General features: G+C 41.8%; 4 protein-coding genes and 1 non-coding gene across 13 annotated transcripts; 3 read left to right on the forward strand and 2 right to left on the reverse strand.

The window, feature by feature from the left end:
• Positions 1-3,406: 3,406 nt before the first annotated feature.
• On the forward strand, positions 3,407-7,161 carry LOC119005098 (syntaxin-11-like). Of its 7 annotated transcripts, XM_037072580.1 has the most exons (3): positions 3,407-3,540; positions 4,266-4,403; positions 5,452-7,161. In XM_037072580.1, the coding sequence occupies exons 2-3, from the start codon at positions 4,340-4,342 to the stop codon at positions 6,300-6,302; spliced, it is 915 nt and encodes a 304-aa protein (XP_036928475.1). In that variant the 5' UTR covers positions 3,407-3,540; positions 4,266-4,339; the 3' UTR covers positions 6,303-7,161. The 7 variants fall into 7 exon arrangements, with proteins under 7 accessions (XP_036928475.1, XP_036928477.1, XP_036928476.1 ...); XM_037072582.1 differs by lacking the exon at positions 3,407-3,540 and having other exon boundaries at positions 4,270-4,407; XM_037072581.1 differs by lacking the exons at positions 3,407-3,540; positions 4,266-4,403 and adding an exon at positions 4,645-4,900.
• Positions 7,162-7,245: 84 nt separating this feature from the next.
• stx11a (syntaxin 11a) lies at positions 7,246-11,766 on the forward strand. Of its 3 annotated transcripts, none has more exons than XM_037072588.1 (2): positions 7,246-7,551; positions 8,630-11,766. In XM_037072588.1, the coding sequence occupies exon 2, from the start codon at positions 8,635-8,637 to the stop codon at positions 9,517-9,519; it is 885 nt and encodes a 294-aa protein (XP_036928483.1). In that variant the 5' UTR covers positions 7,246-7,551; positions 8,630-8,634; the 3' UTR covers positions 9,520-11,766. The 3 variants fall into 3 exon arrangements, with proteins under 3 accessions (XP_036928483.1, XP_036928482.1, XP_036928484.1); XM_037072587.1 differs by having other exon boundaries at positions 7,247-7,556; XM_037072589.1 differs by lacking the exon at positions 7,246-7,551 and adding an exon at positions 7,652-7,672.
• trnal-uaa lies at positions 11,524-11,606 on the forward strand. Its single transcript has one exon. It is a non-coding gene; the product is annotated as a tRNA-Leu (tRNA).
• Positions 11,767-13,544: 1,778 nt separating the features above from the next.
• Positions 13,545-20,145, reverse strand: fbxo30a (F-box protein 30a). Its single transcript, XM_037072108.1, has 3 exons — positions 19,938-20,145; positions 16,975-19,049; positions 13,545-16,697 (listed from the first exon to the last, which is right to left on the reverse strand). The coding sequence occupies exons 2-3, from the start codon at positions 18,985-18,987 to the stop codon at positions 16,494-16,496; spliced, it is 2,217 nt and encodes a 738-aa protein (XP_036928003.1). The 5' UTR covers positions 18,988-19,049; positions 19,938-20,145; the 3' UTR covers positions 13,545-16,493.
• A 733-nt stretch (positions 20,146-20,878) lies between these two features.
• On the reverse strand, positions 20,879-27,773 carry si:dkeyp-110a12.4 (alpha-tectorin). The gene is made up of 9 exons (XM_037071985.1): positions 26,868-27,773; positions 26,017-26,105; positions 25,790-25,894; positions 23,312-23,472; positions 23,088-23,223; positions 22,448-22,542; positions 21,685-21,853; positions 21,358-21,472; positions 20,879-21,222 (listed from the first exon to the last, which is right to left on the reverse strand). The coding sequence occupies exons 1-9, from the start codon at positions 26,953-26,955 to the stop codon at positions 21,047-21,049; spliced, it is 1,134 nt and encodes a 377-aa protein (XP_036927880.1). The 5' UTR covers positions 26,956-27,773; the 3' UTR covers positions 20,879-21,046.
• Between the last annotated feature and the right edge of the window lie 99 nt (positions 27,774-27,872).

Raw genomic sequence — 27,872 nt, forward strand, 5'->3', positions numbered from 1 at the left:
ACTGGAAACAGCTGATGTTTTCCACACTGATTACAGCAAACCCACCTCCTGAGACCTGAAGCGCTATAACGTTTCAAGGTGCAGGGGGTCTCATGTGTGGGCATGTTTGGTTATTTTCGTGCCTGGTAGTTTCAGGGTATCAAATATCTGGGCTGCAGCTGAAATTCAAATCTGACGCATGAGTCCTTTTTTCATGCTTCGCCACGGTGTCTTGCTTTGCTTTTTACGATGGCAGAGAAAGCACAAAGGTCAGCAGAGTGTTGATATCTTCTTTCTGTTTCTCTTGTGTGTGTTTCTGCAGCTTTGTGCCACTGTTGGAAAAAAAAAAAATGTAAGCGTTGCCAAACAGCTCCCATAAAACCCCAGTAAAACACATCATTTAACAATAATTGACTGTAAAATTACAGTTTTTTTCACTACAGACAAACATTTAAAATCCACTATCCGAAGGTTTCGATCTTTAAAGTCGCAGCATAATTGTGTTGTTTTAAAGAATTATTCAATCAGTCTACTAAACGACTGCCCAAAGTGTGGCCTGTGCGCCAAATTTGGCCTGCCAGATGTTTCTCATAAAAAAAACAATTAAAAAGATTGAAAATAATTATAATTGAGTTGCTGTTAGTGGTTAAAATTTTGGTTAAAAATGCAGAATCCCATAATCATCAATTATCTTTTACAATCCGAGCACAGAGGTCAGTGGATTAAATATAATAAAATATTAAGAGGTAATTTTGAAAATTTGATCCATGCAAAAAAAAAATTCTTATGTCATAAACACAAGAGAGAGAACAATTTAGAAAATGGATCACCAGATATTTATTTACTTATATTACTATATAACAAACCACTCAGCACATTGCATGATGGGAAAAGAGGGGCCCACTTTGTCTACAGTATCTGTGATCTGTGTTTATGTACCGATATCCAGGAGACACTATTTTTATACTGATAACCGTGTTTGTACAGTGGTAATCATGTTTTCACAGCGATAACCACGTTTGTGCCGTAGATGTTCTGTTCTTATTCTGATTGCTGCTAAATAAACTCTTGAAAAAGTGAAAAAACTAACAAGCCAAAGTTAAAAATAACAGAAAAAAAGTCTTATTTAAACTTACGTACTCTAAGCGTACTTTTACAGCAGCATTATTTTAAAACATATATTTACTTAAGATTTATTTACAGTAAATGTCTTTTTTTTTTACAGTGTATAATAATTAAAATGATTCGACAGTTCATAATAATGTGACTGTTCCAGCTTCAGGCAGAGATAACACTTTTGGAGACACTTTAATACTGACGGTGAGATAAATAAGTTTTTATTTTGTATGATTAAAATCAACTTTATTTCAAATTTATCCAACAGCAACTAATGTTTAATGTTTCCAGACAGTCTGAAAGAGACAAACTGGTGACTTTTGATGAGAATAAACATGTAGAACTTATAATTTTTCCTTAAAAGACAAGAAGCTGTAAACAATCTGTCTTGGTGACATGGAGGAGGGATGTCAAATGTGCTACTTTAGATTTTTAGGGCACAAATTAGACCTTTGTCCTCAAGTTTAGCAGATTTTTTTTTTTTTTTTTTTAATAATCCTTAATCAAGAAAACATTCTTGGCACATTCACAATGATTTGTTTCTGTGCCTCGGTCTCGCTCTGAGTCTCAGATAATCACTGAGGAGAGAAAAACAAGGCCAAGTTAGATTTCACCTGATCACATGCTCAGGCTCCGACCGGTGAACTGGCAGTCGCACATGTGAAACTCATGTTACACGGTTTCTTAATAAAAAAACAAACATGCAGCTCAAATCAGAGCCAGCTGACTGCAGAGATAATTTGATTTCAAGTACAACCTGTAACAAGGAGTGTTATTTAGGGTTGTGCTTGTTGGTTTTTTAAAAAAAATAAAAGTAGGAGGTGTTTTATTGCAAAATCAGACACTAAGAATGTGTCAAACTGACTGAAAGGTTAAGAGAACTGTAAAGTGCCGTATGTACAGTAAGTACATCAGTTTCCTTACATCACCAGTGAAAGAAACACAGCCAAAGATTTGTGTCTTGGTTGCATGTTGACAAGACGTTTCCTCCTTAATAACCTTGTAACCTTGTTCATGGTTTGTTAAGGGAAACTAATGCAAAGGGAGAGAAAAGCTCTCTGGAAGATGAACATCCTTAGAAAAGTTCATGAACTGCTGTTACAGACGGGTCCTGTTGTACCACTGACATCTGCTGGGCAAAGTAAATACTCCACCAATTCTCACAGACCTCAGTTTTAAAGGGAAACTACACCAATTTTACACATTAATGTTTTTTGCAGGATTAAGGGCGTAATTCTGCATACTATATGTCAAAAAGGTAGTTTAAAGCCTCTTTGTGGCTTTAGAGGAAGCTGCATATGGTCTGATAAGGTTCCTACAATGATGTCACTCAGTGTTAGTGGCTGAGTTGCATTATGGGTAATGTAGGCACCAGGTTTGGAAAAGGAAAAAGAATGTGCAGAATAAAAAAGGTGATATCACTGATTCAACAGTATTGATTTTGACTGTCTAAAATGACAGTGTTAAAGACTACATTACCCATAATGCAACTAATGCCAGATCAGACTTGGTATTCTTTTTTGTCCATCCTTTGTGTCCTCTTGTCAGCACACATCTGTCTAGGATGATCATTTGTCTTCCCCGCAGGATTAAACGGACGAGATGTTTTTTTAGACACAGACAGAGAAAAAGTTTAACACTTGCAGAAAAAAATAAATTTTTCATTGCAAGCATTTCACAAAGTTATGAAAGCGTCTCCTTACTCAACAACTCTCAAAATTGCATCATTTGTTCAGGGAGCCTTGGGATGTTGTAACAGACAGAGACATCACAATCATCTGCTGCTAACACTGGAACACTGGCAGGTTTAGAGAGGCCAGAAAAAGAATTTGCTTCACAGTGAACCAAATCAGACAGCGTGAAATTCTGCCTGCTGCTGTGGCCTTGTGGCCCTTGTTGTGGAGTATGTGGCCTCGGACAAGTGTGTGTGTGTGTGTGTGTGTGTGTGTGTGTGTGTGTGTGTGTGTGTGTGTGTGTGTGTGTGTGTGTGTGTGTGAACCAAACTGACTCTGAATGTGGTCTGATATTCAATTGTGTCCTTGATGTGTTTTTGGTGCGTTCACATAAAACACCCATGTGACTCGTGGATACTATCTGGTTGTAGAAATTTGAATTAGCAGATTCACAGGAATTCTTTGTTGTTTTTAATTCAAGTTTACTTGTACTGGATTGATCGCTGCTTACTGTATATTGTGTTTGTTTTTTGTATTCTTGTTGGGGATTTTTCAGTCTCAGTCACGCCGTTTTCTTTTTCTCCAGAATCGGGTGTCAGTGGCTCACTGGAGGAGGGTTCATCTACAGCTCGGTCACACATCAGCTTTCCAAATAAGAAGAAAAACATTTATGAAAAAAAAAAACCAAAAAAAAAACCAGTGTGACTCAAACTCATGGAGGCTGGTGGAAATTACTTCAAATACAAACCGACTGCTGGCTGTGGAAATGACTGTGAGTGTTGCACATCTTCCCACGCTGAAACATCCATTTTCCTGGTTCAAATGTGCTCGAGCTTCTCTTCTTCTTCTTCTCAGCGTGACGGATCATCACCTGACAGCTGGTGGTTTCACTGCACGCTGCCGGGAAATACAGTTAAAGGTCTATACTTGATATAGACCCTTTAACTGTACTTTAAGTAGAGAATTCATATTTCTTAGAGTGTGAATTTGTTTGGTTTCTCTCTGATAAGTACACAAAAAGTCAACTGAATGCTGTTATTTTCAGTTTAAAAGAAACACACAAAGTTATTTTTCATAAAGCTTCTGCAAGACTTCTCATACGAACACTTCAGTCCCACCCTACTGACAGATAACATATCTGAAATACTTCCTCTTTATTTTTGACTTGCTCTTGGAGTTCACTGTGCTGACTCTCTGTCCTTGATATTATCATACATGTTTTCTTTTATGTTCTCTACTGAAGTCCCACGTCAACACAAGTCCATCCGCACAACCTGTCATCACATTACGTGTTGCTAAACATGAAAAACGACTTAAATCTATATAAACGTATAAGAAACCCTTAGATAGGAGCTGAGTGCAGAAACATGCAGACAGATGCATCAGTTGTCATTTACGATGAGGCCTGGCGTCATCTTACAGCACGTCACGCCACGTCATGTGACACAACAGGAATGTAGACAGTGTTGTTTCTGAAAACCTTTTCCTCCTCATCAGATGTGATGATGGGCAACATTTTCCAAAAATCCGTCACTCTTTCACGCTGCCTGCTGGACTGAACTACCAACTCTATGAGCGGCCTTTGCTACGGTGTGAGACGAGACTACAAACCTTCTACTGATTACAGACTGACACGCAAGTAAGGAACATTTATATCCTCATTATAGGTTTATTATATGTGACATGTGTTTTGTGCTGGTCTGAGATTTTACAAATTGTGAGAGGAAATTCCAGCAGGTAAGAAAACGTGACATCAAGGCCTCTTTTCTTGCTCTCTTGTTGAAAAGTGTGACGAAAATCATGAAAAACTTTGTAAAAGTCAATTGTTTTCTGTCAGGCTGTTTGGGATTATTGATTCTGTCCTCTACTGCTTTTGTTGAGCTCCACTTTAAAAACAATAAAACAAGTAACAAGTAAAACAACTGGCGTACATGCTAGAACACTTTTATATGTTAGTTTTTCAGCTTTAAAACTAGTTTGGCAGGTCCTGAAGGGAGATTATATGTCCTGGCAGATCGAGAGCATTCATCTGAGATTATAAGATACTGAAGAGAGAGACAATCCTCACACCTGTTCCACATCTCGATGACAAATGCGTTTGATTGTTCTGTGCTTGCTGAGCTCTGGCTTGTGTGAGGCCCTTTGTCATGTTCAGGAAGTATTTCACACAAGCGCGAGCTTGTTTTTCACAGCCAATCATTATTATTTTTTTGTTTGTTTGTCTTTCTTCGTCTGGGCTGTTTAAGGCCTCAGTAAGTGGGTTGTTTATGACCAAAAAGCTGGCTGGAGAACATTTTGGAGCATTAAGCAGCTAAAGTGGCAGATGTTTGCAAAGATGAGGTGTGTTATGGGAAGTGTTTGGTTTCCTGGTTTTTATTACCTCAAAAACTGGATGGAAGTATCCCCAGGTGCATGTGATATGCCGTGCTTGCTTATGTAATATATCTTTGAAGCTGCAGTTTGCACGGCTGCAGCCTAAACACACTGTGATAATGATGATGTTGTGTGGCCAGTGTTTGCGCTGACCGCTAAGTGGATCAGCTAATAAGGTTTAATCATCTTGTGATCTATCAAATTGAACTTGTGACCTCAAGGTCCTGGACTGCTCTATTTTAGAAGTACGACGGACAGATTCTCACGGAGCTCGGATGAATGAACGTTTTCTTTACTTTCTGTCTTTCAGACATGAGAGACAGGCTGACACACCTCCACCAGGTGCAGACGGACCCTGAGGGTTTCAGCCCGGTAGAGCTGGACAACTTCTCAGAGGCAGCGGCAGCGTCACATCCTGACCTGGATGGAGTCCTCATGGAGGCCCAAAAGATCCGTCTGGAGATCCAGCAGATCCAGAACGACATCAGTGAGCTGAAAGATGTGAACTACCAGACGTTAAACAAGACCTCGTACCCCATTGCAGCGAAACGGGACTCGAATGCAATCGGGGCGGATATCAAACGCAGGGGTGAGGCTGTGCTGCAGCAGCTGCACATGATGAACAGCCTCAGAGGGGAGCTGGAGGCCGAGCGTGGCAGCTCTGACCCCACAGCTCGCATTGCTCGAACACAGTACCAGTGTCTCACCAGCGCTCTGCGGGAGGTGATGTTCAGCTACAACGACGCAGAGTTGAGCCACAGGGAGGCTTGTAAACGGCAGATCCAGAGGCAGATGGAGGTGGTGGGCAGGGAGGTCAGCGTGGAGGAGCTGGAGGAGGTGATGGAGAGCGAGGAGTTCAACGTGTTCAGCCCTCAGGTGGAGGGGAAAACAGCTCGCTCGGCGTTAGTGCAGATTGAAAGCCGACACAAGGAGCTGATGGAGCTGGAGAAGAGGATCGAGGGGATCCAGGAGCTGTTTCTGGATGTGGCGGTGCTGACGGGGGAGCAGGGGGCAGCCATCAATAACATCCAGAAGAACGTCCAGAACACTGGAGTGATCACTCAGGAGGCGATAGCCCAGCTGGATCGAGCCAAGGCATCAGATAAAAACAACCCCTTCAAGAAGATGTTCTGTGGCTGCTTCCCATGTTTCTACGATTAGATCCAATGAGGTTTTGGTTCACGTGATAAAAACTGCACTACAAAGTAATGAACAAGTCTGAAGGAAGAGCTTGAAAGCAATAAATGAAAATTAACCTTCAATCATCATTTACTCATCCTCACGTCAATTAAAAGTCGGAAGAAGTTTCGTAGTCCATAAAACATTTCCGGAGCTTCACAACAAACCAAAGAGTAACTGTGAATTGGCCCCAACTACAGGGGGCGCTACAGCTACAGCTACAGCTACAGTGAAGATTTCGGATTTGAAAAGGATGTAAATAAAGTCTCTTCTAACCAGTTTGGGATCTCAGGGCTTCTGAAGACCTGGACGAGCTGTATGGACCCATTTGTCTGTTGTTTCTTTATATTTTAAACAAGTCCCCATCTATTAATGTAGTTTAGGAGAATGCTGCGACGCTGTTTTGCTGTGAGGCTACAGAAATATTTAGTGGACTATGAAACTTTACCCAACTTTCCATCGTGGAGGGAGGGAGTAGCTAAATAAGGACAGAATCTCCATTTTTGGGTGAAGTGTTCCTTTAAAGAGATTGCTGTCTCTTCACTAAAACTGTTTGGATTTTGACAAAACGATCTTACCACAAGGTTCATTTATCAGCTTTCAGTCATGCTTTAACTAAATTGCACCCTGATCTGACCCCCAACCTGAACCATGCAATTTAAACTTAATGTGGGGATGATAACGGCTAATGTTTTTATGTTTTGTCAAAATGTTTTCAGTGTTTTATATCCACTTAGTGGAAGACTTTAAGTTGTTTGGTGTTTCTAAACAAGTATTAATAACTTTGTGTCTCTCATAGTTCATGCTGACAATAAAGGGCTTGATCCCACAGAAATCTGAACAACATCTGATCTCTTTATTAGACACTTTTGTGTGCAAATAGCCCATCAAAGGAAAAGACGTGCTTGCTGTGAGATTCACCCTCAGATGAGTGTGACGGGCCCCCTCCTTCCTGGAGCGGTGAAGTGTGGAGGGGGGGAAGAAGGCGTGATCTTCCGTGTTGGTACCTGCAGCTATGTGAGTGTGTGTCAGTGTGATGTAGAGTGTGTGTGTGTGTGTGTGTGTGTGTGTGTGACTTGCAGCGAGACCTCCTTCATGACACTCAGCCATACTTCTGTGCATGTTGAAATTTGGTGATACAACGGAGAGAAAAAGAGGAAATGAGTCTGCTCGAGGTTGCTTCCTCTGCTTCAGCGACTTAGACAGTGTAGAAGCTGCGGAGGAGAGCGAGGTGAGGTATGTGCACTCTGTGTTTTAACATGTGTTTCAGATCAGATGGGATAAAATACAGCCTCACTTCTGTACCAGCTTGTTACTGTCGCCAGCTTCTCTTTCCTCCTGATTTTTCATCTGTGAGTGAAATGCTGCCTTGAGTTTTGTTAATGTGACTTATTTCCTTCTTCAGACACCATTAGTTTAACGTACTATCACCAGGTTAAAGCTCTGTTACAGTTTTTTCTCGATAGGAAATAACTGAATCTGAAGTCGACGCCCGGTGATTAATGACCTTCTGCACTGGAAACGTCACAGCTGAGGAAATAACCCAGCAGTTTCCTCTCGAGGAGTTCAAACACGTACTGATCTATCTGGTCTCATAAAGTTATTACAAATGAAGTTTAATGAGAATAGAGAGTTTGCTAAAGTATTAAAAGCGGAAGACGTGTTCAGATCTTTTGCTGTCGTACATTTAGCTGAAAACACTTCTGTGCCTCTACTTTGGTTTCAAATTCAGGACATTTACTTGTAATAGAGTATTTTTTGTGTTGCTCCCCTCACATGTGAAATCAGACACACATGAGGTTCTCTCATGTGTGTCTGATTTGTTTCTCTGAAGGGAATAAAAGTGTAGTTTTCCCATTAATATCCTTAAAATTGCACCTTTTTCCTCTCCTTCATTGAAAAATAGCTCAGGAGATAATTTTGTCCCTCCAGTGGGTCATGAAATAAATCTAAGGACTCGAGAGATGATGTGGGAAAAGAAAATAACGCTCTGCTACCGAACTTTTTTTGACGTTTGGGACCAGTTAAGGGAAGTGACACCACTGAATATAAGGAGACCCTGTTTGTAGCAACAATAAACTGATGTTTTTGAGAAGTGCTGACATCTCCAGTCGGATAAGAGGTATTTTAAGCCAAAACATGTTTTCTCCTGACCCTGACCAAGTGGTTTGTCCACCTCGACCTAACCGGCCCATAAGTACAGCGTTGTCACAACATGAAATACTCAATTTAACCCTAAAAAGTTGAATCATAAATAAATGTTTCAGGTTTCAAAATACTTTTGTAAAAGCTCCTGACTCCTCTTGCAGGTGAGATGAGGGACCGACTGTTTGAGCTGCAGACCTCCAAACCTGCAGGGGAAGAGCACAGGCTTGTGGAGAACCCCAACCAAATCACTGAGGATGGTGAGGAACATCTGGAGCAACAAGCCATCGTGTTTGAGGGCGAGGACGTGATGGACGGCCTCTACAGAGAGGCGCAGGCGTTGAGGAAGGAGATGCTGCTGCTCAGAATGGACGTGAAGCGCCTCGGGAAGCAGAACACCAGGTTCCTCACGTCCGTCAGGAGGATCAGCAGCATCAAGCGGGACTCCAACGCACTCGGGCGAGACATCAAGGCCAGAGGGGAGGCCGTTTACGCTCGGTTGGAGAAGCTGGCGAAGCTGAGCAAAGAGCTGGAGGAGGAGCACGGGCCGACATCGGCTGTGGCTCGCATGGTGCGTTCGCAGTACCTTTCTCTGACCGCCGCCTTCCACGATGCCATGTCTGAGTACAACGAGGCCGAGATGGTCCAGAGGGAGAACTGCAAGACCCGCATCCAGAGGCAGGCCGAGATCATGGGCAGGGAGGTGACCAGGGAGCAGATCGACGAGATGATCGAGACGGGCAGGTGGAACGTGTTCTCGGATAATCTCCTCCTGGAGGGGAGGACTGCCAAGATGGCTCTCAACGAGATCGAGAACCGGCACAAGGAGCTTCTGGAGCTGGAGAGCCGGATCAAGGACATCCACGAGCTTTTCTTCCAGATGGCTCATCTGGTGGAGGAGCAGGGCTGCATGGTGGATAACATAGAGGCGAACGTGTGTGCGACTCAGGACTATGTTGCCAAGGCCACACTTCAGATCAAGAAAGCTGTGAAATACAAGAAGAACAATCCGTGCAAGAAACTGTTCTGCTGCTGCTTCCCTTGCTGCAACTGAGGCGGCATCAGTGTCATTTTTTCCTCAATGTCACGATTATATTGAGATAAGCTTCCTGTGCTGAGACGCCTGTAATATCGCTGCTTTAGTTTGAGTATTTATTTGGATCGAATTAAGAGTTGCTCCATTTCTAAAGGAACAGTTTCACCCGATAATAACAATTCAGTCATTATCTACTCTCCCTCTGAGCTGATGAAAAGTCAGGTGAAGTTTTGTGGTCCACAAAACACTTCTGGAGCTGCACAGCAAAACAGAGTAGCAGCATTCTCCTAAACTCCTGAAGTAGAGTTTTAAAAAAAAAGGTTTTCCAGGTGATCCATCCTCTAAGTCTGATCTAAATTCTTTCCTGTCCTGTGTTTGTCAGTTGAGAACTGGCTGGAAGAAAAAAGTTTTGCCAGGATAATCCATCTGTGAAAACGTGAAAAACAAATATTTTCCTCAGTATTTTCCATATTTCTATATTTCCGGAAAGTGCACCTTAGCCTCTTGAGGTTAAAATGCACTAGAACAAAACAAAATAATCTTGAAAAAACTCATCTTCTCACTTGGTTTTGCAGATGGAAAAACAAAATAATGAAGAGGGATTATCCTGGCAAAATTTCCTACCACCCTCCAGTTCTCAAGTCATGAATACAGGACAGAAAAAAAAACTTAGATCAGTCTCCCTTCAGGGTTTTCTGTCGTGTGGAGCCATTTTATGTTTTACTTCAGTTGTTTTCTCACGTTAAAAAAAAACAAGTCCCCATCTGCTTCAGATGTTTAGAAGAATGCTGTGAAGCTCCAGAAATGTTTTTTGCAGGCTACAAAACTTCCCCCTTTAAATCAATTATGAAAAAAAAAAAAATATTAGTACATAGTAGTACATTAGTACATGATGATTTCTTTTTTTTATTTCAGGGTGAGCTGTATCTTTAAGCAGAAATCATGTCCACATTTCACACTCTTCACCTCGCCGGCCTGAGAAAAGGCCAACACATGAAACCACACATCCATATTCAAATGTGTAAACTCAGATATGGGTGTTACGCTTCCTGCTTGTGACTGAGAACTGTGTTTTGCATGATAACTGTGAAGACGGCTGGGCTGTAATCTAATGCCCCACGCTTGGCTTTGCCTTTAATATTTCAGCTTTAAATGTTGTGATGTTGTTTGAGATATTTAAGTAATGTAAATAAATGCCTGAGAGTGGCTTTTTAATATATACAGACTAACTTTCGCAGCCTGAATGTAGATGTCTTTCTGATTGCAGCCATTTTCTAAAGAAGAGCTACGAAACACTCTGAGCCCAGCACAGTCAGATTGTGGTCGGCTGGAGAAACAGATAGATTAGGGTGGATTGTGTAACTATACCTCAGCCTCCCACGTGTTTAGCTAGGGATTAATCATGATTCTGTTATATTGCATCCACTTTTCAGAGATGAATCAGCATCTTTACAGTCCCGTGTTCCACTGATTCACTGGCACACAACCAGAGTCGATCAGATTTGAATCGTAGGGCAGGTTGACTCAGATTGCTCCATACAAAACAGCCCACAAATCAATGTACACAAGGCTGCTGGCTCGGGCAGCGTGACAACAATAGTGAATGAGAATCTAATCAGGTCAGAGTGCGTTCTGTTTGCACAGCCGGCCTTGTCTGCTTGTCCTTTAAGTGTGCTGATAGTTAAGTTAAACAGAGCTGCATTTTCCTGTGAGCGTGGCACTCCACCAGCCACTGGGGGATTCCCAGTGATCACCAGTTAATCTGCAGCTGACACAATCATGGCTGCTCCCACAGTCTGCGACAGGCACCAGTGGGTGTTCAAAGCAAAGCTGCTGTGTTGAAATGATGATGGTACTTCCTCAGCAGCACTGTGCGGTCTGTGGTGGGCACTTACTGGAAGCGTGACTTGGCGCGATGACGTCACGAGGGCGCACAGGTAGACCCACCTGGTGTCCTGACGTCGTCGTGATGGGCTTGCTTTTGTCTGATCGAAACAATGACGTATTGGTGGGGGGATACACACCAGGATGGCCGAGTGGTTAAGGCGTTGGACTTAAGATCCAATGGACATATGTCCACGTGGGTTCGAACCCCACTCCTGGTAGAGCGGATATTTTAATTGGAGACGTGTTATGATAAATTAATAACAAAATCATGATGAGGAGGACATTCAGCTGATCAGTATGGACTCATGTACACAACATTCCCCCTGTACCTGCATAGTGTCAACGACACTGATCATGAACTGGAATAAATAACTTTATACAGATATCAATACGTGTTTTTCTCATCATTATTATATTATATTATTTATTGTGACTGAAAACACATCTGTCTACTCCAGTGGACGTGACGCGTAAAATGAGAATTTACCTTTTTACGCGTCACGTCCACTGGAGTAGAGAACATGTAAAATATGTCAACACGTCCCGAAACTGACCATTTAACTTTCCTTTGACTGGAGTTAAGCAGTCGATCTCTCTTGTCTTCCTCTGTTAAGAGTATCCACGCTACATTCAGGTTCCTAAAATAGTTTTTGTTCCTTATTGATTACATGACGACTCCAGGAGGCTGATTCTGGAGTAAATGTCAAATCCTTATTTTCTCAAAACAAACAAACAAACAAACAAACAAAACAAAACAAAACAAAACAAAACAAAACAAAACAAAACAAAACAAAACAAAAACCCTTTTCGACTTAAGAAGGTGTAATTAAAACGTGTTCCCACATTTTAATAACATTTTTTAAAAAAATTGTATTTTCTGTGAATGAGAACACATCAGTCCACTCAAGTGAACGTTACGCGTAAAAGGAGGATTTACCGTTTTACGCGTGACGTCCACAGACGTGGACTGATGTGTTTTCTGAGTTGATATTTTTAAAAACAACAACAAACATTTAAAACCAAGGCGAAGTTACATTTGAACATTCTTATTAGCCATCGTTATAAAATAGTCTTGAGATTATATCTACACATAATTGTGTCTAAATTTGGGATCAATCGGAAAACTACAGCCACCGTTTGGCGCATATCGATGTTTCACACACAGAAAGTTTGCAGCCAGGCTTGTCTGACTCTAAAACTTGCGCAGTAATCGCTGTATCCTCAGTTCAAAGCCAAAGAGAACCACAAACCGAGATGGGGAAACACTGTGACTCAGCTGATGAACTGCAGGCAGTGACTGTATGTTTCCCCTTTGTCACGGGGATTTTGGGGTAAATATAGACAGCACACGGCATCGCGTCTAAAATCTGGTCCAAAACGGTAGTCCAACCCAAAAATAGTTACTCCACATTTAGCACAAAATATTTCGTATCAAAACCAACATCAGTCCTGACAGTAACTACAAAATATTCACTGATTGTCAGGATTTTAACCATTTAAATACCAGTTTGTTTACATCGTGCCACTGTTTGTTTTTTTTATGATACAAATATTTTACCATTTACTTGACAAATAGTGTTTTTGTGGCAGTTTTTGACATTTCGTTTTCTTGGATTCCAGCTGTCCGTCTTTACTATGCGCAGTGTTTCAGACACAGACGCCGAACCTCTTCACACCACAGGAAACTTCTGTGAGGACAAACTGTCACCTGATGAGGAGAACTGTGTGGATCTGGCGCCATCTAGCAGTAAAATGTGAACATGTCACAAAAATGACCATTTAACCTTTCTGATTGTTGTTTTCCCTTGTTAAGAGCATCACATTACATTTAAGTTCCTAAAACTCTTATTTACCATGTATACTTCATGCTCCTTTAGATCAGCCTGTGGGAGACCCAGTAGGATCGAATGGTTGCCTTTTTTTCTGGGAACATTAATCAAGTATGCAGATAATACCACCTTTCCCTTGAATGTATTATCCTGTGTCTGACCTAAATACAGACTTGACAGTACACACAACTAGAAAGTCAACTTTTTGTTTTCCTTGAACAGGAAGCACTGTTAATCTCAAGCAAAAAGAAAACATACATGCTGATTATATCAACATTTCCAACCTTTAGTCACACTGAGACCTGTTGCAATAAAAAGGACAAATGATTCACATTTAAAAACTGAGCCTCTTTTATTAAAATGCTTCAAAAGTCAAACAAATGAAGCTGGCATATTGTGGTGAAAAATACACTTCAGCAGGAGTGAAAACAAAAAACTTAAAATGCTGATCAAAGTGTTCACACACACCAGGTGCCTGCAAAGACCACATTGCTAAAAAAAAAAAAAAAGGTGTGCAGAAAATAAAATGTCTCACTTTTATATGAAGACTGATTTAATGCTCAGGTCATCCTTTAAACCTGAAGAATGACAGCATGTGATCAGAGTAAAAAATAATTGTAACAGTTGATATGAAAATGCTCCGTGCCTGAGAGATAAACCGAGTACATGAGTTTGGAACCAGACTGACATTTTTTTTTTGGTTTTTTTTTCCAAATACATCAAACTCACATGCAAAACATGAGGGAGGAAAAAATTCCAGCTACAAAAGCAAAGATGATCCCTCCCTTATAATGATTACAACTTTACAGTACATGCCTTCATGTGCAAATCAATTCAAATACAAATCTAGACATTAGAGGCAGATTCTTCTTCTTTCCAAATAAAAGTACCAGTACAAAAAAAAATGAAATAAACCAAACAAATTGTGACTTATTAGATTAAAAAGACAGCTTAGTCCTGAAATCACTGGGGCTTTACATCAAACTTAAATATAAAAAAAACCAACAAAATCACACTTTTCTCAAAGGAATACCCATTTTGTACTTTTCTGCAACATTTTCAACCCATTTCCTTTACACGTCATAAAAAAATCAGAAGCCTTTTTCTCAAAAGGGATACAAAAAAACTCTGTTCCTGTGTTGTTAGACCCCTTAATCCAAATTAAAACGGTCTGATCAGTCCATTAAAAACATCAATTTTCAGTTAAACACGACCCTGACAGGCGATAAACTTTAAAACATCTCATTAGTCCAGCACTGCAACACACACTGTTATGTTATAATACTGAGTGATACGCCAGTCAGCCACAGTAATCAGGCAGCTGACGAGTCGTCGCACCGTTATCTGCTATTCTGTCGTCTACGCGCAATCAACAAATCTTCATGCAACAACCCTGAGGCGCCAACATCATTTGAACACAGTGGACACGCAACCGTGATAAATAATGACTATGAACATAATTAGTGATGCTCGTTATTGGAGGGAAGCATGTGTCCTCTGTATTTCTTAACACCTGACCTGCAGGGTCACATGAGGTCTGGCGCTGACTCTTCTGCTCACTGGTGGAGTCTAATATTAACTGAGTACATTCATAGTTTTAATTGCTACATGTTTGTTTGTTTTTTATTATATATAAAAACAGCCCAGAAACAATTGCTGGTTACCTGTAAAAATAGCTGGTAGAACAGTCAAACCACAAGTCAACCACAGCTAAAAATGTGAGTAGTGTTTTTCATCTCCCACCTGACTAACGCGCCAGCCCATTAGTCTGAGGTGAGGTTAAGAGAAGAGGATGGACCACCTTTTGTTACGCATATAACCTGCCAAACCACAAAACACGCTGTCATTTAAAAACACCACAGATGATGATGATGATGGTGAAACTTCTTGTGCTGGTGAACAAAAACACCCACAGTGAATTCAGTATGACCATCCTGTAAGATGGCAAACATTGTGCACAGCTACCACAGATGTTTGGTCAGTCTTAGGCCCAGTCTGCACGTACACTGGTATTGTTAGAAACGGGTCTTTAAGCAAAAACAACCTCTGTCCAGACGAGTGTTTAGGCATCGTCTGTCCATTCACGTACAACAGGAAGCGGATTGTCTATCCCCATTCTAGCCTTTGTGGTACTGGAGGTGATTTTTGGCGAGGGTTACTACAGGTTACTTTGCCTGATTTAGAGGCACACTCACAGTGTATTTACATACAGACACGAATGCTTTGTTTTCTGAGAAGAATGCCACTTCTGCTGACATGCTTCAGGGATCTGAACGAGGCTACATGTCGACTTTGTTGTAAAAAAGATAAAAATACCGTCTATCCCTTTATCCCGGGGCAATGAAACAATAAAAGACACTGTCAGCAGCTATTTTTGTCCCTCTCTTCCTTGAATGTATTTTAGTGTTTCTTCTCTTTTTAAATATAGACACTGGGCCCATAACATCCATTCCTTCCAATGTACAAACTCAAACACTCCACAATATCATAACACATACTACGATTTCACACCTGCCAATGATGCTACACACAACCAACACCCAATTAGGAAGAAAAAGTGTCCGTCTGTGTCATCGTTTCCAAACATATCTGCTTCTGCCTCGAGTTTCTATACATCTTCATCCCGGAAGGAGTGTACAAAAGGCCAAAACACATAGAAAAGGCTATGTTTAAACAGATACCTGTGTACGTGTGGACAGGACCTTAACACGCAGAATTAAAGCCTTGAAATCTATGAGCTCTAAGTGGTGGTCACTCTAAGTATCAGGAGAAACACAACCGTGCACGATACCAGTCCGCTGTTCCAGCCAGGAGCAGCAGAGAAATCTCACTGAACAATCTGTTTAGAACAACCTTATGACTAGAAAATCAAGTTTCAGAAGTTAAGGCTCTACTCTTACCTCCAATGTAGCACAGTACTGACATTTGATATAAAAATAAAAAAAAAAATCTACATCAAAACATCTGATTATTTACACAACGTCAGAGTAGATGAGGGAAAAGCTTCAGTACACTGGTATTAATAAATCCGTCAGAGGGGAAGATACAAGGCTACAGAGCACGCCATTCTCCACTCAATAATAAATCGGCTGTGTTTTACTGATGGGTGAGGATTTCTTTCCCGCTGCGAAGCAAAGAACGTTCAGAAGTTTTCTATCATTTTGAGGCTGGAAGAGACTCGTGTCTGTAAACACTGGAGGAAAATACATGAGTATTTGAGTTCTAATGGTCTCAGAAATGTCCAAAAGATGATTTCATCTTTGAAAAAAAAAACACTTATGCTACTGGTTTGAGAACTGAACGTAAACACCTTCCCTCTTTAGTGAGCTCTCTGGTGAAACACATGCATGGCAGAGGGATCGCCTCTTCCCGACGAGTGATCGTATTGAACTTGCACTTCTTGAGGTGGTCGGCCATGCTGGCGATGTTGGCAAACTTCCACTCGTTCACTGTACCGAAAGCTGTGCTGAATCTCCACACCTGATTGACAAACGAAAGAGAATCGTTGCATATTATTAATATCATTAATCTGATAATTTAATAAGTTAGGTAGCTGCAACTTGCAAACGTTTGACACTTTCACTTTGGAAATGACTGAAAAAATAAATCACTTAACAAAAATAGTTGGCGTCTACATGCATCTCTATCCAACAAGCACATCTAAGAAACTTAATCTGAGTCCAGAAAATTCTCCTACCGTTACATTTTTTAAGTTGAATTAAACATTGAATGTTTTAAATAGGATTAAATGACATACCTTGTCGGTGATCTGCCACGAAGGAGTGCCATCAACACGTGGTTTCTTCTCCCACAGCAAGACGACCATGCCACGCATCTGCAGCAGGCTGGCACACACGTCCCTCATTGAGCGGGACACTCTGGACAGTTGGCACAAGCTAAAGCTGTCCAAGAAGCTTGCTACATGTTGCAACACCTCGAATGGAAGACTGCTAAACAGATCGTACTGAGAACCAAAGCAGCGGGGCTTTCTGTGAAGGTTGTCGCCAGTTCTTAAGGGCAAACCAGGCTGGACTCCAAATGAGCCCAGGTGCCTGTCGTGGATGATTCTGAAGCCCTGCACAGACGGGCAGAATCGTCTTTGGGAGTAGGTGCAGCCGTAGTAGGCCAAGGGGCAGCGCTGCTCCATCCAGCCATTGAGTCCGGCATGAATATCCCCGTGAACGTTTTTAAAATGAGACGAGAACTCGTCCCGCCGAAACAGCTGCCCACACACGAATGTGAACATGGAGCGCTGCTTTGTTTGGTATCTGGCTACACATTCGAGCACCAGGTCCAGCCGGAGTGTGTGGAAGGGGCTTGGATTGGAGAGCTGTGGGCTGGCATGATCGCAGGCTGAGGCTGAAGCGATATCTCCAACCATGGTGTTGGTTGCAAGAATGGCTGAGGGGAAGGAGAAAGTCTGAGTACCAAAGTCAATGTGGTAGCCATCAACAAACCGACTGTCTGAGATCCCTCTGCCTCCCGGAGAGTCGCCCAGGCAAAAGAGCAAAGCTGCAGTGATGAGATCGATGCCATGGAGGCCCATGGGGTCGTCCGTTACTTCCAGGTCAGACGTGTCTACTGCCTTGTCCTCCATCTTTGCTCGAAATAAGTAGGGGTCTGACAGCAGAGCTCGACGCCCATTAAATGTAAACATACTTATTCCTCTGAGCACTTCTACATTCTGTAGTTTACGCTCCAAACACCTATACCTGAGTTCAGTAGGTAAGTGTTGTAAGAAGTTATTTCTCATGTGATCAGACAGCAGGAATGGCATTGGAGGTGAAAGTTGTGCTTGTTGAGGCACAGGACGTTCCAGTGCTATAACAGGCATGTAATCCTGAGGCATCTCTGGCCACACTGGGTTGGAATCATTTATTGGCTCCTCGATAACATCTTCTTTCTCCTCAAAAAACAACTCTACAAAATCATTTTCTTCTACCCAGCCAATACCGTCTTCTTCTCCATCTGTCCCCACTGCACAATCCACTCCACCTACTGCTCCAAGCTCACATTCTGAATCAGAATCACTGCCTTGCATATCTACATTCTTTCCGCCATCAGCGACATAAACATTATGACTATCACCATTTTCTCCATTGTGGAGGGCTCCATTCTTGTCAGCCTTTTCCCCATTTAAATTACCAACAATTGCACCAATATCCTTGGAATTAGAGAGGATGTCCAAGGCCACTGCTAAACTTCTGCTCGTCTCCACCGAGGCTCTATACAACTCATTGTAGGGCTCATCTTCCATTTCCATTGTCCCATTGCCTAACACTGTCTCTGGAAGACTTGATGCTGTGGCCATTTTGTCACTTTCATCAAGCCCCTTGTCTCCATTCTTTGACACAGTGGTCGTCACCTTCAGCGACTCCAACAACATCCTCTGATCCTGCAGGGCCAAGGCCATGTCTAGCTGCTCCACCTCATCAAAGTCTTTGCTCAAGTTTTCATAGGACTTGCGATCAGAGTAGCTCACAGGCCAGCGATTCCATTCCATGGTACAACATACTATACTTGCCGGGCACGTCTCAAGGTGCTGCGCCATCTTGATTCTTGGAATAGTGAACGGGCAGCCAAATCCGCTGTTAAGGCATGGTAACCGTTCATATGGACACAGCAGACGGTGTTCGTCTAGTTTGCACAAGTGAAAAACTGCCCCACATACAAGAGGGCAGCCGATGAGGTCGCAGGAAACACCCGTCTCTGGTCTAACCATGCATCTTCTGTTGATGCATTTAAGGCAGTGGGAGTGGAGGGTCTCCATTTTTAGTGTGTTGATCCTCGCCCAAGTGGGTCTGGCAGGGAAAGGGGGTGATGGGTTCAACCCTGGAAGAAAGCCAGAAAGGAAGAAATGTATTTCACAAGTACCTTAGGTAGCCACAGTAACAACATTGTTTTTAAGGAAGCACATGGAGCAGTTCGGCTGGAACAGAACATGCTGGCGTAACATTATCCAACAAGACACTGATGCAACCCACAACCAACACATTCCTTCAGCTTATTCCTTAAGTTAGTCTCACAGGTGTTTACTAATCTTTGGGCAGTTCAGTAACGTTTCACAACACTCATCTTAGGTTTCGTGGTGACACTGGTTCCTCCAGGATTTCTGGGCAAACCTGACCTCTCACCTTTAAGCTCTGCATACTGACCTTAATGGAGCTTGGAGACAAGTTACAGTCTCAATATATTATGCAAACTGCTTGCTAACAAACAGGAAAGGTGGCACAAGGAAAATGCATCTGAATAATTAGCCTGGGGATTATCTGGTTGTGTTAGTTTTGCAAAGGGAATTATAGGATAATGAGTGCATGCTAAAGTGACACAACCGGCATTTTAAAAGACTCACATCAATGCCAAGCTACACAGAAGAGCTATTGTTTGAGTCTTTACAGCCATGACCAGCAACAGTTAGCTAAATTACGCAAGCATAGCTGGCAGGATAGCAAACAGCTAAAAACAAACAGCCGGTTCAAATAGTTATAAACAATTAAGCTTAAAAGTTGCAGTTTCGTCGCCGATAATGTCGCCATCGTCTATTTGCCCACAATAAGCCTTTTCCACAAAATCATCTCAACATAAATGTGTGAACTGACAAGTGACAAAACTTTTAAGTAAAACAAAAGAACAACAACAACAACATGGCCAGCCTGTTAGCATTAGCGGCTACACTTCGTTAGCCTAGCTTAGCCTGAGTAGCTTCTAGAAAGTGCTTACCCGAGTTTCGGGGCTCTCCGGGGGTCTTGTATCACTATTTATTAAATCAAATCGGCTCCGTCGACATCGAGCAACGCGGAAACTACAGCGACATGATCACAGTGTTAAATGTCTAAATCTTATTATGATATGAACTGGCTGCGGCTGGTTCTCCGGCTATGAGTCCTTCGCTGGTCTGAGTCGGTCGGCATTTGTGTTGATCCTAGAGTGGGACGCCGCAGCACTGCGTCCTTACGTCACCTCAGACGTCATCACGTCACCCCGGTCATATTTAGGTTTATGGACGCAGACCTGTGAGAGCACTGAAATAGACAAGAGGGGGAATACCCTGAGCTGAGGGCACTGGAGTTTAACTTGTAACCACTCCTGAAGTGTCGGTGCTGTTAAGTTTTATTAACTACAGGAAACTCAAATGACTGATAAATACATACAGGATCAAATAATGGTGGATTAAGTAGCAAGGCTGTTGATAGTATATAATTTTCTCCATATTAATCCCATTAAAAGTACAAAAATCACTGACTGTACCTGTCAAAGCATGAAACAGCATTTTTCTCTGTGCCACAGTCCAAAAGTATTAATAACACACCAGTGAGTCACACCGTTGACTCAGTGACATGCACCTTCATTTACACAAACATGGAAAGTGTAGCTCCTTTTGTGTGACTCCACAGGTAAAATAGTCCCCAGCAACTTCATTATTTACTATAAACTATCCACCTTGACCTTTTTTTTTAAAAATAATTTGATCATAAAACAGGGACTAAGTGCAGACAGAAATGTTCTTATTTATAATAACCATGACTAATAAATGATAATTGTATAGCTTATCAACCCTCCCTGTTAACAAACAATTAAATACCTTACAAAGCATTTATCAAGCAACTGTAAATGCAGGAAAACAGTTTTCCATCATTCAGAAAAAAAGCAAGACTTTTAGAGAGAGAGAGACTTTTATTATTTAAGTTGATTTCCTACAATTTTAGAAAGGAAGCAATTCTATGGAAAGAAACAAGACTTTCATAATTATTATAAATGTTTAAATCATGTACACTTGATGTATTTGTATGTTCATTTTTTTGCCCAAGAAAGTCCCAAGACTCCCTGATTCATGAGGCCACCTCTGAGATGTGGTGAATGTTGGACAGGGTGAGCTGTGCCTCTCGCGCCGGGTAGAAACGCCTGGAGCGAAGCCACAGCCTCCCGAACACTCCTGTGATCAGCAGCAAGACGACCAGCAGCCCCCCGAGAACAAAGGTCGCCACGGGAGGGACTCCGCCTGCATCTGAGGACAAAGGTTTACACGATTTACATATGAACCAAGTATGCTTATCTAGAATCTTAAAGCTTTGAAGATCTAAATGCTAAAGCTTGAATATCCAGGTGAGTTACAGAGGTTACACAAAAGGTGAAAACATACTCGGATTGGGCTTTTCACTGTTGTGTAGTAGCCGTCTGATTGGTCCATAAGACACTGTATGGGACAGAGGGACATCCCTCCGTGTCCTCATCAGTCCATCTTCACTTGAACAGTTCTGTTTGGCGAAGAGATCAGTAAAGCATTAAAGAAAGAGAGAGGTCAGGCAGTTCACATTCAAAATGAGGACCCCGTTAACAACAAGCTCATGTGGCTGTAAAACATTTCCAGACTCATGGGGGTCTATATTAAGGACATAAGCTGCACATATAGTAGGCCACTTGTCTGGACTAGCCTCTGACTGCCAGTTGGAGGAATGAGCTCACTCACTGGCTGGCACAGCCCCACGCTGTTGTGGCAGATCTGGACGTTGCAGTGGAGGAAGACGTTGGTGTAAGAGCCGCCGACAAACTTGAACATTTGTATCCTGAACGTGGCCTCCGGACCCTCGCCGTTCTTCAGCACGCTCAGGGTCTGTTTGTTTGACAACACGGGGCAGCTACGGGAGGGAGATAAAGAAGTAGTCAGGGCGGCCTGACGGTGGTAGTGAGATTTAAATCTATAATGAAACACTGTACTCTACAGGAGCAGATGTCAGCTCATGTGATGAAGTGCAAAGCTAAGAAATAATGTCAACACTCTCTGTAGTGACAGACAGATTTGTTTGAGTATTTTCTTTTCCCCCCGGCATTTCATTGCCCTGCTGTTGCTAACAGTACCAAATACTGCCTGGTTGTCAAGGACATGCGCAGCTGTTGAACTGAAACGCATATGGCCTCTCAGACAGCGGTCACATGACCTGCCCCCGAGAGCTGTTGTCTGGCCCTCGCTCTCTAAGCAACAAATTCTCTTATTTCAGATTTCAACAGAGCTCCCTTAAGAGGACTTAGAGCTGTTTGCAAGTGTGGTGAAACAACAGGGTCAGACAGCTTTCCACAAGCAGGTTTCAACATGCCATCTATCAAATATCTTGTGCAAGATGGGAAGTCTTGACCTATATGTATTCTTACTTTGTTTAGGTTTTAGGTTTTGCCAGTGTATTTTCCTTTTTGTCTCATATAGCAAAATAAACTTGTGTTCAATCTGTTCTGACCTGTCACTGATGAAGGTGTACTGGATGTTGCTGTAAGGATCGCTGGTTGGTGTCGCCCAGCATCTCTCTATCCGCAGCATCAGGTGAGCCGGTATCTACAGAAACAGACGGAAAGGGTTGGTTAGACGTCGAGTCACACAATTAATGCCCTTCCACACTTAGACACAAAATGATGATTCACAGTACGTAAACAACAGCTGGACATAGAGGGTTGTGACAAGACTCAAATTACTGTCTGGTCACGGGTGGAGTGTTGGATTCCCAACGTCTCTTGGAACATCCTGCCGCACAACATCTTGCTTAAGATCGTGTAACATGCTTAACCGTATCCCAAAATAACTGTCAATAGTGAGTACACAGAGTACAACGTCTTAGATTAATACTGATATCAAAAAATTTGGTCAAAAATATTGTGATATTTGATTTTTGTCATCCAGTCCTTGCATTTATGACGTGCTTTTGAGGGGATTTCCAAATATCAAGATTGAACTCTGTATCATGATGCAGCTTTAAAATACAGCAACGTAATTTTAAGACCATGTCACCACGCTCATAATACTCAATGATCAGGTCAGTGTGAGGTGTGGGCATGAAGTTCACATAAACACAGTAATAGTCTTTGTCTGTGACTATTATTTACCATGAAAACTTTCACAAAGATGTCGTCCTCCAGTGTCAGCGACGGCACGGTGGTCCATCGGTCCTCAAAGGCTTCATCCTTGTACAGTAACATCGACACTGAAAAGTTCCCGTCCTCTGTGTTCAGAGTGATGGTTCTGTAGCGAGAACACGATGAAAAAGAGGAATTAAATGTTGCTGCCAGTTCAGAAGTAAATCTGCATTATTTTAAAAAGGAACACTTACTTAACATCAACTCTGATCATGTTTTCTCCGTTCGGTTGTTGGACCATGTAGTTGATGGGGTAGCGGCACACGAATGTTATGTTGATGTAGTTTCTTGTTATGACGTCTGAATCGTTGTTGTGTATGGTGTTTATGAACATGATGTGTGTGTCATCCGATGTCTGAGGAGGGAAAGAAAAATATAAAAGTCAGTGGAAAAAGAATCAAGTAAGAGATGATTTTGTTTTTAAGGAAAATTTACTTTGTCCCCAAATTACGTCATAATTAATATGTGAACATTTCATTTTTCTTTCTTTTTTATACCTCTGATACAAAAAAACATTTTCTTGGCCGTCCTTAGCATAATAAAAATATAATTATACATTAACGGGTTAACTGTATTTCTGGTTTTTAAAGCACCTTATTCTTAAGGTAAGTATTTGACATAAGTGCTGCGCGTAAACAATCAAATTCATTATCAAATTATCTGATTAACTGAATCTTAACTCAGTATTTTTTAGTTTACTTCAATGTACGACAGAGAAAATCAACAAAATGTCACATTAATGAACCTGAAACAATCAAAAGTTTTGAAATTTGTGCTTGAAAAATATGTTAAATGATTAATTGATTATCAAAACAGCTGCACATTTAATTTCTTACTTTCAATTATGCAGTTAATTGACTTAATTGTTGCAGTTCTACTTCAGATACAGCACAGAAGTGCAGGATAAATGACAGACAGTAAGTGCGCTGTACTCTGTGTGTGTGAATGACGCAAAAAAATTGACGTGACGTAAGATGGGCTGAGAGCGCTGCGTGATTTCCAGTTGTGAGACTCACATTAAAACGCAACAGGAGCCATTGAGGTTCCTTTACATAACCTCTCTCCGTGTGCTGTAACCTCTACAGTCATCATCCTCTCACACGTACTGTAAATGTGAGCGACGCAGCTCAATATTCAACCGTTGGCAGCTGACGTAGGAGAAACCATAAAATGTGGACGGGTGAAAAGGTTGCGGCCAAAGTTTGTCTGGGCTCCCGCCGAGCACAGATGGTGGCTTCTGTAGCCACTGAGCAGAATGAATTGCCACTCGAGACATCTTTTACTGCCTCTGGGTAAACACACCAGCCCCCCTCCACTATGAGCACCGCTGACAGGTCTCTGGAGGAGGAGCAGGTCTTCACGATTGGCACTTGCACTTATCACTGTCTCACAAACCATCACTGAAACACGAGCAAGGACGGCTCCATGTTTCAATAAAAATGTCTGACCTTTAAACCCAACAATTCATTCACCCTTTCTCTGACGGCTGGTTTAAAAACATTCGAAGTTCAAGGTGAAAGCAAGACTGACAGCTCTGGCATTCTTCTTCTTTGGCAACAGTCACCTAATCCAGAGCTGGCTTACTTTCCTCAGCCGCTATGAGCAAAAACCTTGTAAAAACTGCTGAGGTGGAGAAGTGAGAGATTTCCTCCCAGCAGTAAGCTCTTTTAACCTTTTGCTTGTTTTACAAAAAAAAAAATGCATTCCAAGCAAACAATTCAAGGACACTTGTGGAGCTGAAGTAGGGATTTAAACCTTGCCGAAGCTTAAATCCATGCGAGTGGTTGGATTGAAATCACGAGGGAGCTGGTTGGTCGATGATTTAGGGCCTTCCTATTCACTGAACATCAACAAATAATCATCATTTCCATGTAAATCCTGATAATTTAGAACTGCAAGGCCATTCAGGGTCCCCTTCCTGCCCTGAATAAGGTCCTGCACTGTTGTAGGCAAAAGGAACAACGCCGTCCTTCTCTCTTGACATACACGCCACACCCCCCCGCTCCTTTCCTTTATCTTCCCCTTGTATGTATGTGCCTTTCTCTGTCCATCTTATTATTCTTTGCTATGAGCTAATTCCATGTGAACACAGAGCCTCACAGTCCACATTTACGTCATAGATTGGGGGGAAAAAGTGGCATGTGAGTCTGGTTTAATTCAAGCTATTCTTACTGCTATTTAAATGTAATTCCACTGATTGATTCACCAAATAAGGTGAATGTTTAATGCTTAAAAAGATCTTTGTGACTGTATTGTTGACCTTCTTTAAAAAAATCAGTTAATGCCGGGTGAAAATGGGTGCCGGATTATACTTTTAATTGAGGATTTGGTTCCCTGCACTACAAAAAAAAGAGATAAACCAAGTGGTGTGTGCGTTTCCTTAAACTGTTATGTAAAGTGCCATAAACTTTTTTTTTTTGCTGAGAAAGGATTCTGATTGGGCGACCAGTTCCCACAACAACCGCAGACATCGTAAAATAGCTGATTTATTATGATGGGGATCGTATGTTGTCAATATTGGTAGTTTGTCTTCATATCTTTTGTTCTGAGTTCTTCTTGATGTCCGAGTTCACGTGCAACGTTTGATTAGTTTGACTCGCGCAGACACTTCCTGACTAACAAGTCCTCGCTGACTTTAATGCAAATGACGAGCGAAAGATCAGAGGTGATACCATTATGGTCCCACAGTCGGAGAGGTTCGTCTTTATGCTGAAAACGTAGTCGTCTCCGACCTCGACGCCGCGGCACTCTGGGTCATTCAAATGCAAATCCCAAACCTAAACATGAAACACACAATACAAGAAAAATCAGTTGCTGGCAAAAAATCGCACTGCAAACGATTTAGGATATCAGTGTGTGGGAATGTCAAAGCTTTGGAGTTTTGTTCCCGCTCACTTACTCGGACTGGAGGCACTTTGTTGAGGAAAAAAGCGCTGGGAATAACAACCTCCATATGGTCGTTCGTACAGATGACAGTTTCATTGAGCTCTAACAGAAAGAAGATGAGAACAGATTATTTTAACTACCAGCACAAAAGGAATTGTTTCAGAGAATCAACATTCGTCCTATTACGCTCCATGCTAACACACTTTTATGTAAATTCTCGGATAAATCCATATATTTAACATGCAAAATCTGAAAGTCAGTGGTGGAAAGTAACATTCATTAAAGTACTGTAGTATCTTCATTTTCTGCTCCTTTATGCTTCTGCTCAACTACATTTCCAAATAATTTTTACTCTACATCTTTTATCTGACTGCTGAAGTTTGTTTGCAAAATAAGATTTTACACACAAAACACTTAAAATACAAAATAAAATACCTGATAGCACATCTAGTAGTTAAAACAAGCTCTACATTGACCAGCTACATAGTAAAATAAAATGAATGATTAAAATGTTATGTGTAAAACTGAAGTCTGACGGGTCATTCTGCTGCACGAGTACTTACACTCTTGATACTTTTGACCATGCATTTAGTAAGATTTTGAATAATTTGCAATTGTGTTGTGTATCTATTTTAAATGCATAATATCATATTTGACTGCAGCTGATGTAACAGAAACTGGCAACACATAAAGGAATGTTTTACTCGACTCTAAGTGTTCAGAGAACATCACAAAGCTCCTGCAAACAAGCTAAACCAATAATTGTCAATATGAAAAATCTCTCTCTAATGACTCCTTTAAAAATCAGTTAGTTTTACACTTGACCTTTGGTTGCTGCTCGTGTGATGTGAGGTGTGAGCTCACCCTCCTCCTCAGGCTCCAGATACACTGCCGAGGTGACCATCCTCATGGTGAACAGTAACCAGGCAAAAACCACACTGGCAGGTGCCATCTTCCAAGGACTGTCCCTCCGCTTTCTTTTAGCTCAGCCACTCCACTACCGATACCTCTTGGCCCTTTCCCCCCGAAACTCTGTGAATCTCCCGGGGAACTCGCTGTCACCACAAGACGTAGTACCCCTCTCTTACTCCAACCCTCGAAACACGGCTCTAATGAACTGGGAGCCTCCCTCTGGCCTTAAAACACCAGCCTGAATGATGTTCCCACCAACAATGAGATTCCGCACATGAATAGGGGGAACTGAGGGGAGTCCAAGGTAACACGTATGTTACCGCCTACTGCGGTGATGTCCTCTTAGTAAACATCTTACAACTGTTTCTTACTACAGGGAGCAACAAGACGGCTGGTAACCATGTAAAGAGGAACAACAGAGCTGGGCTGGCCCTCTTTGTTGTCTACATCTTTTGTCAGGACATTTTAAAATCTTTACTGGTGCGGGAATCCCAGTCAGTCAGGCGAATAGAAAAGTCATTACGAGTCAAGGGCAATTCAGTCACCGTGCCAAAGACCTGTGAGTGTACATGTGTGGTGGAACAGACCATAAAATACTTCAGCATGCAAACACAAGCAAGGGAAGATTATTCTCATCACCATTAAATAAGCTCTGAAACAGAAGAAATGGAATAAAATCAGCAACATATCGGCTAATATTGTCCAGACAATCTGTGAGTGGTAATATAAGAGAAAGATTAGTACATTTTCACTCTTTTATGAGTTTAATTTACAAGATCAGTTTCCAAGACACTGAATCTTGTGCTGTTTTTGTCTTGCAAATAAGACAGGCGTGAGTGTTAGGCTGAATTGTTTGGCATTGTTTTAGCGGACAAATAGCTTGAAGAAGATTGTCTGCTTGGCGAAAATCTCTCGCTTCTGTTGTAAAGGTCAATGGGCTCCTTCCTGCTTCCAATC

Source organism: Acanthopagrus latus, chromosome 16, assembly GCF_904848185.1.
Source record: "Acanthopagrus latus isolate v.2019 chromosome 16, fAcaLat1.1, whole genome shotgun sequence".
Taxonomy (NCBI): Eukaryota; Metazoa; Chordata; class Actinopteri; order Spariformes; family Sparidae; genus Acanthopagrus; species Acanthopagrus latus.

Coding starts and splice junctions, on each gene's coding strand:
- LOC119005098 (XM_037072579.1), top strand. CDS start 5,092: ATGTTTGCAAAGATGAGGTGTGTTATGGGAAGTGTTTGGTTTCCTGGT. Junction 5,177..5,451: donor CTGGATGGAAGTATCCCCAG/GTGCATGTGATA, acceptor TCTGTCTTTCAG/ACATGAGAGACAGGCTGACA.
- stx11a (XM_037072588.1), top strand. CDS start 8,635: ATGAGGGACCGACTGTTTGAGCTGCAGACCTCCAAACCTGCAGGGGAA.
- fbxo30a (XM_037072108.1), bottom strand. CDS start 18,987: ATGGAGACCCTCCACTCCCACTGCCTTAAATGCATCAACAGAAGATGC. Junction 16,698..16,974: donor CGTGGCAGATCACCGACAAG/GTATGTCATTTA, acceptor TTTGTCAATCAG/GTGTGGAGATTCAGCACAGC.
- si:dkeyp-110a12.4 (XM_037071985.1), bottom strand. CDS start 26,955: ATGGCACCTGCCAGTGTGGTTTTTGCCTGGTTACTGTTCACCATGAGG. Junction 26,106..26,867: donor TCTGGAGCCTGAGGAGGAGG/GTGAGCTCACAC, acceptor TCTTTCTGTTAG/AGCTCAATGAAACTGTCATC. Junction 21,473..21,684: donor GCGTGGGGCTGTGCCAGCCA/GTGAGTGAGCTC, acceptor TTCGCCAAACAG/AACTGTTCAAGTGAAGATGG.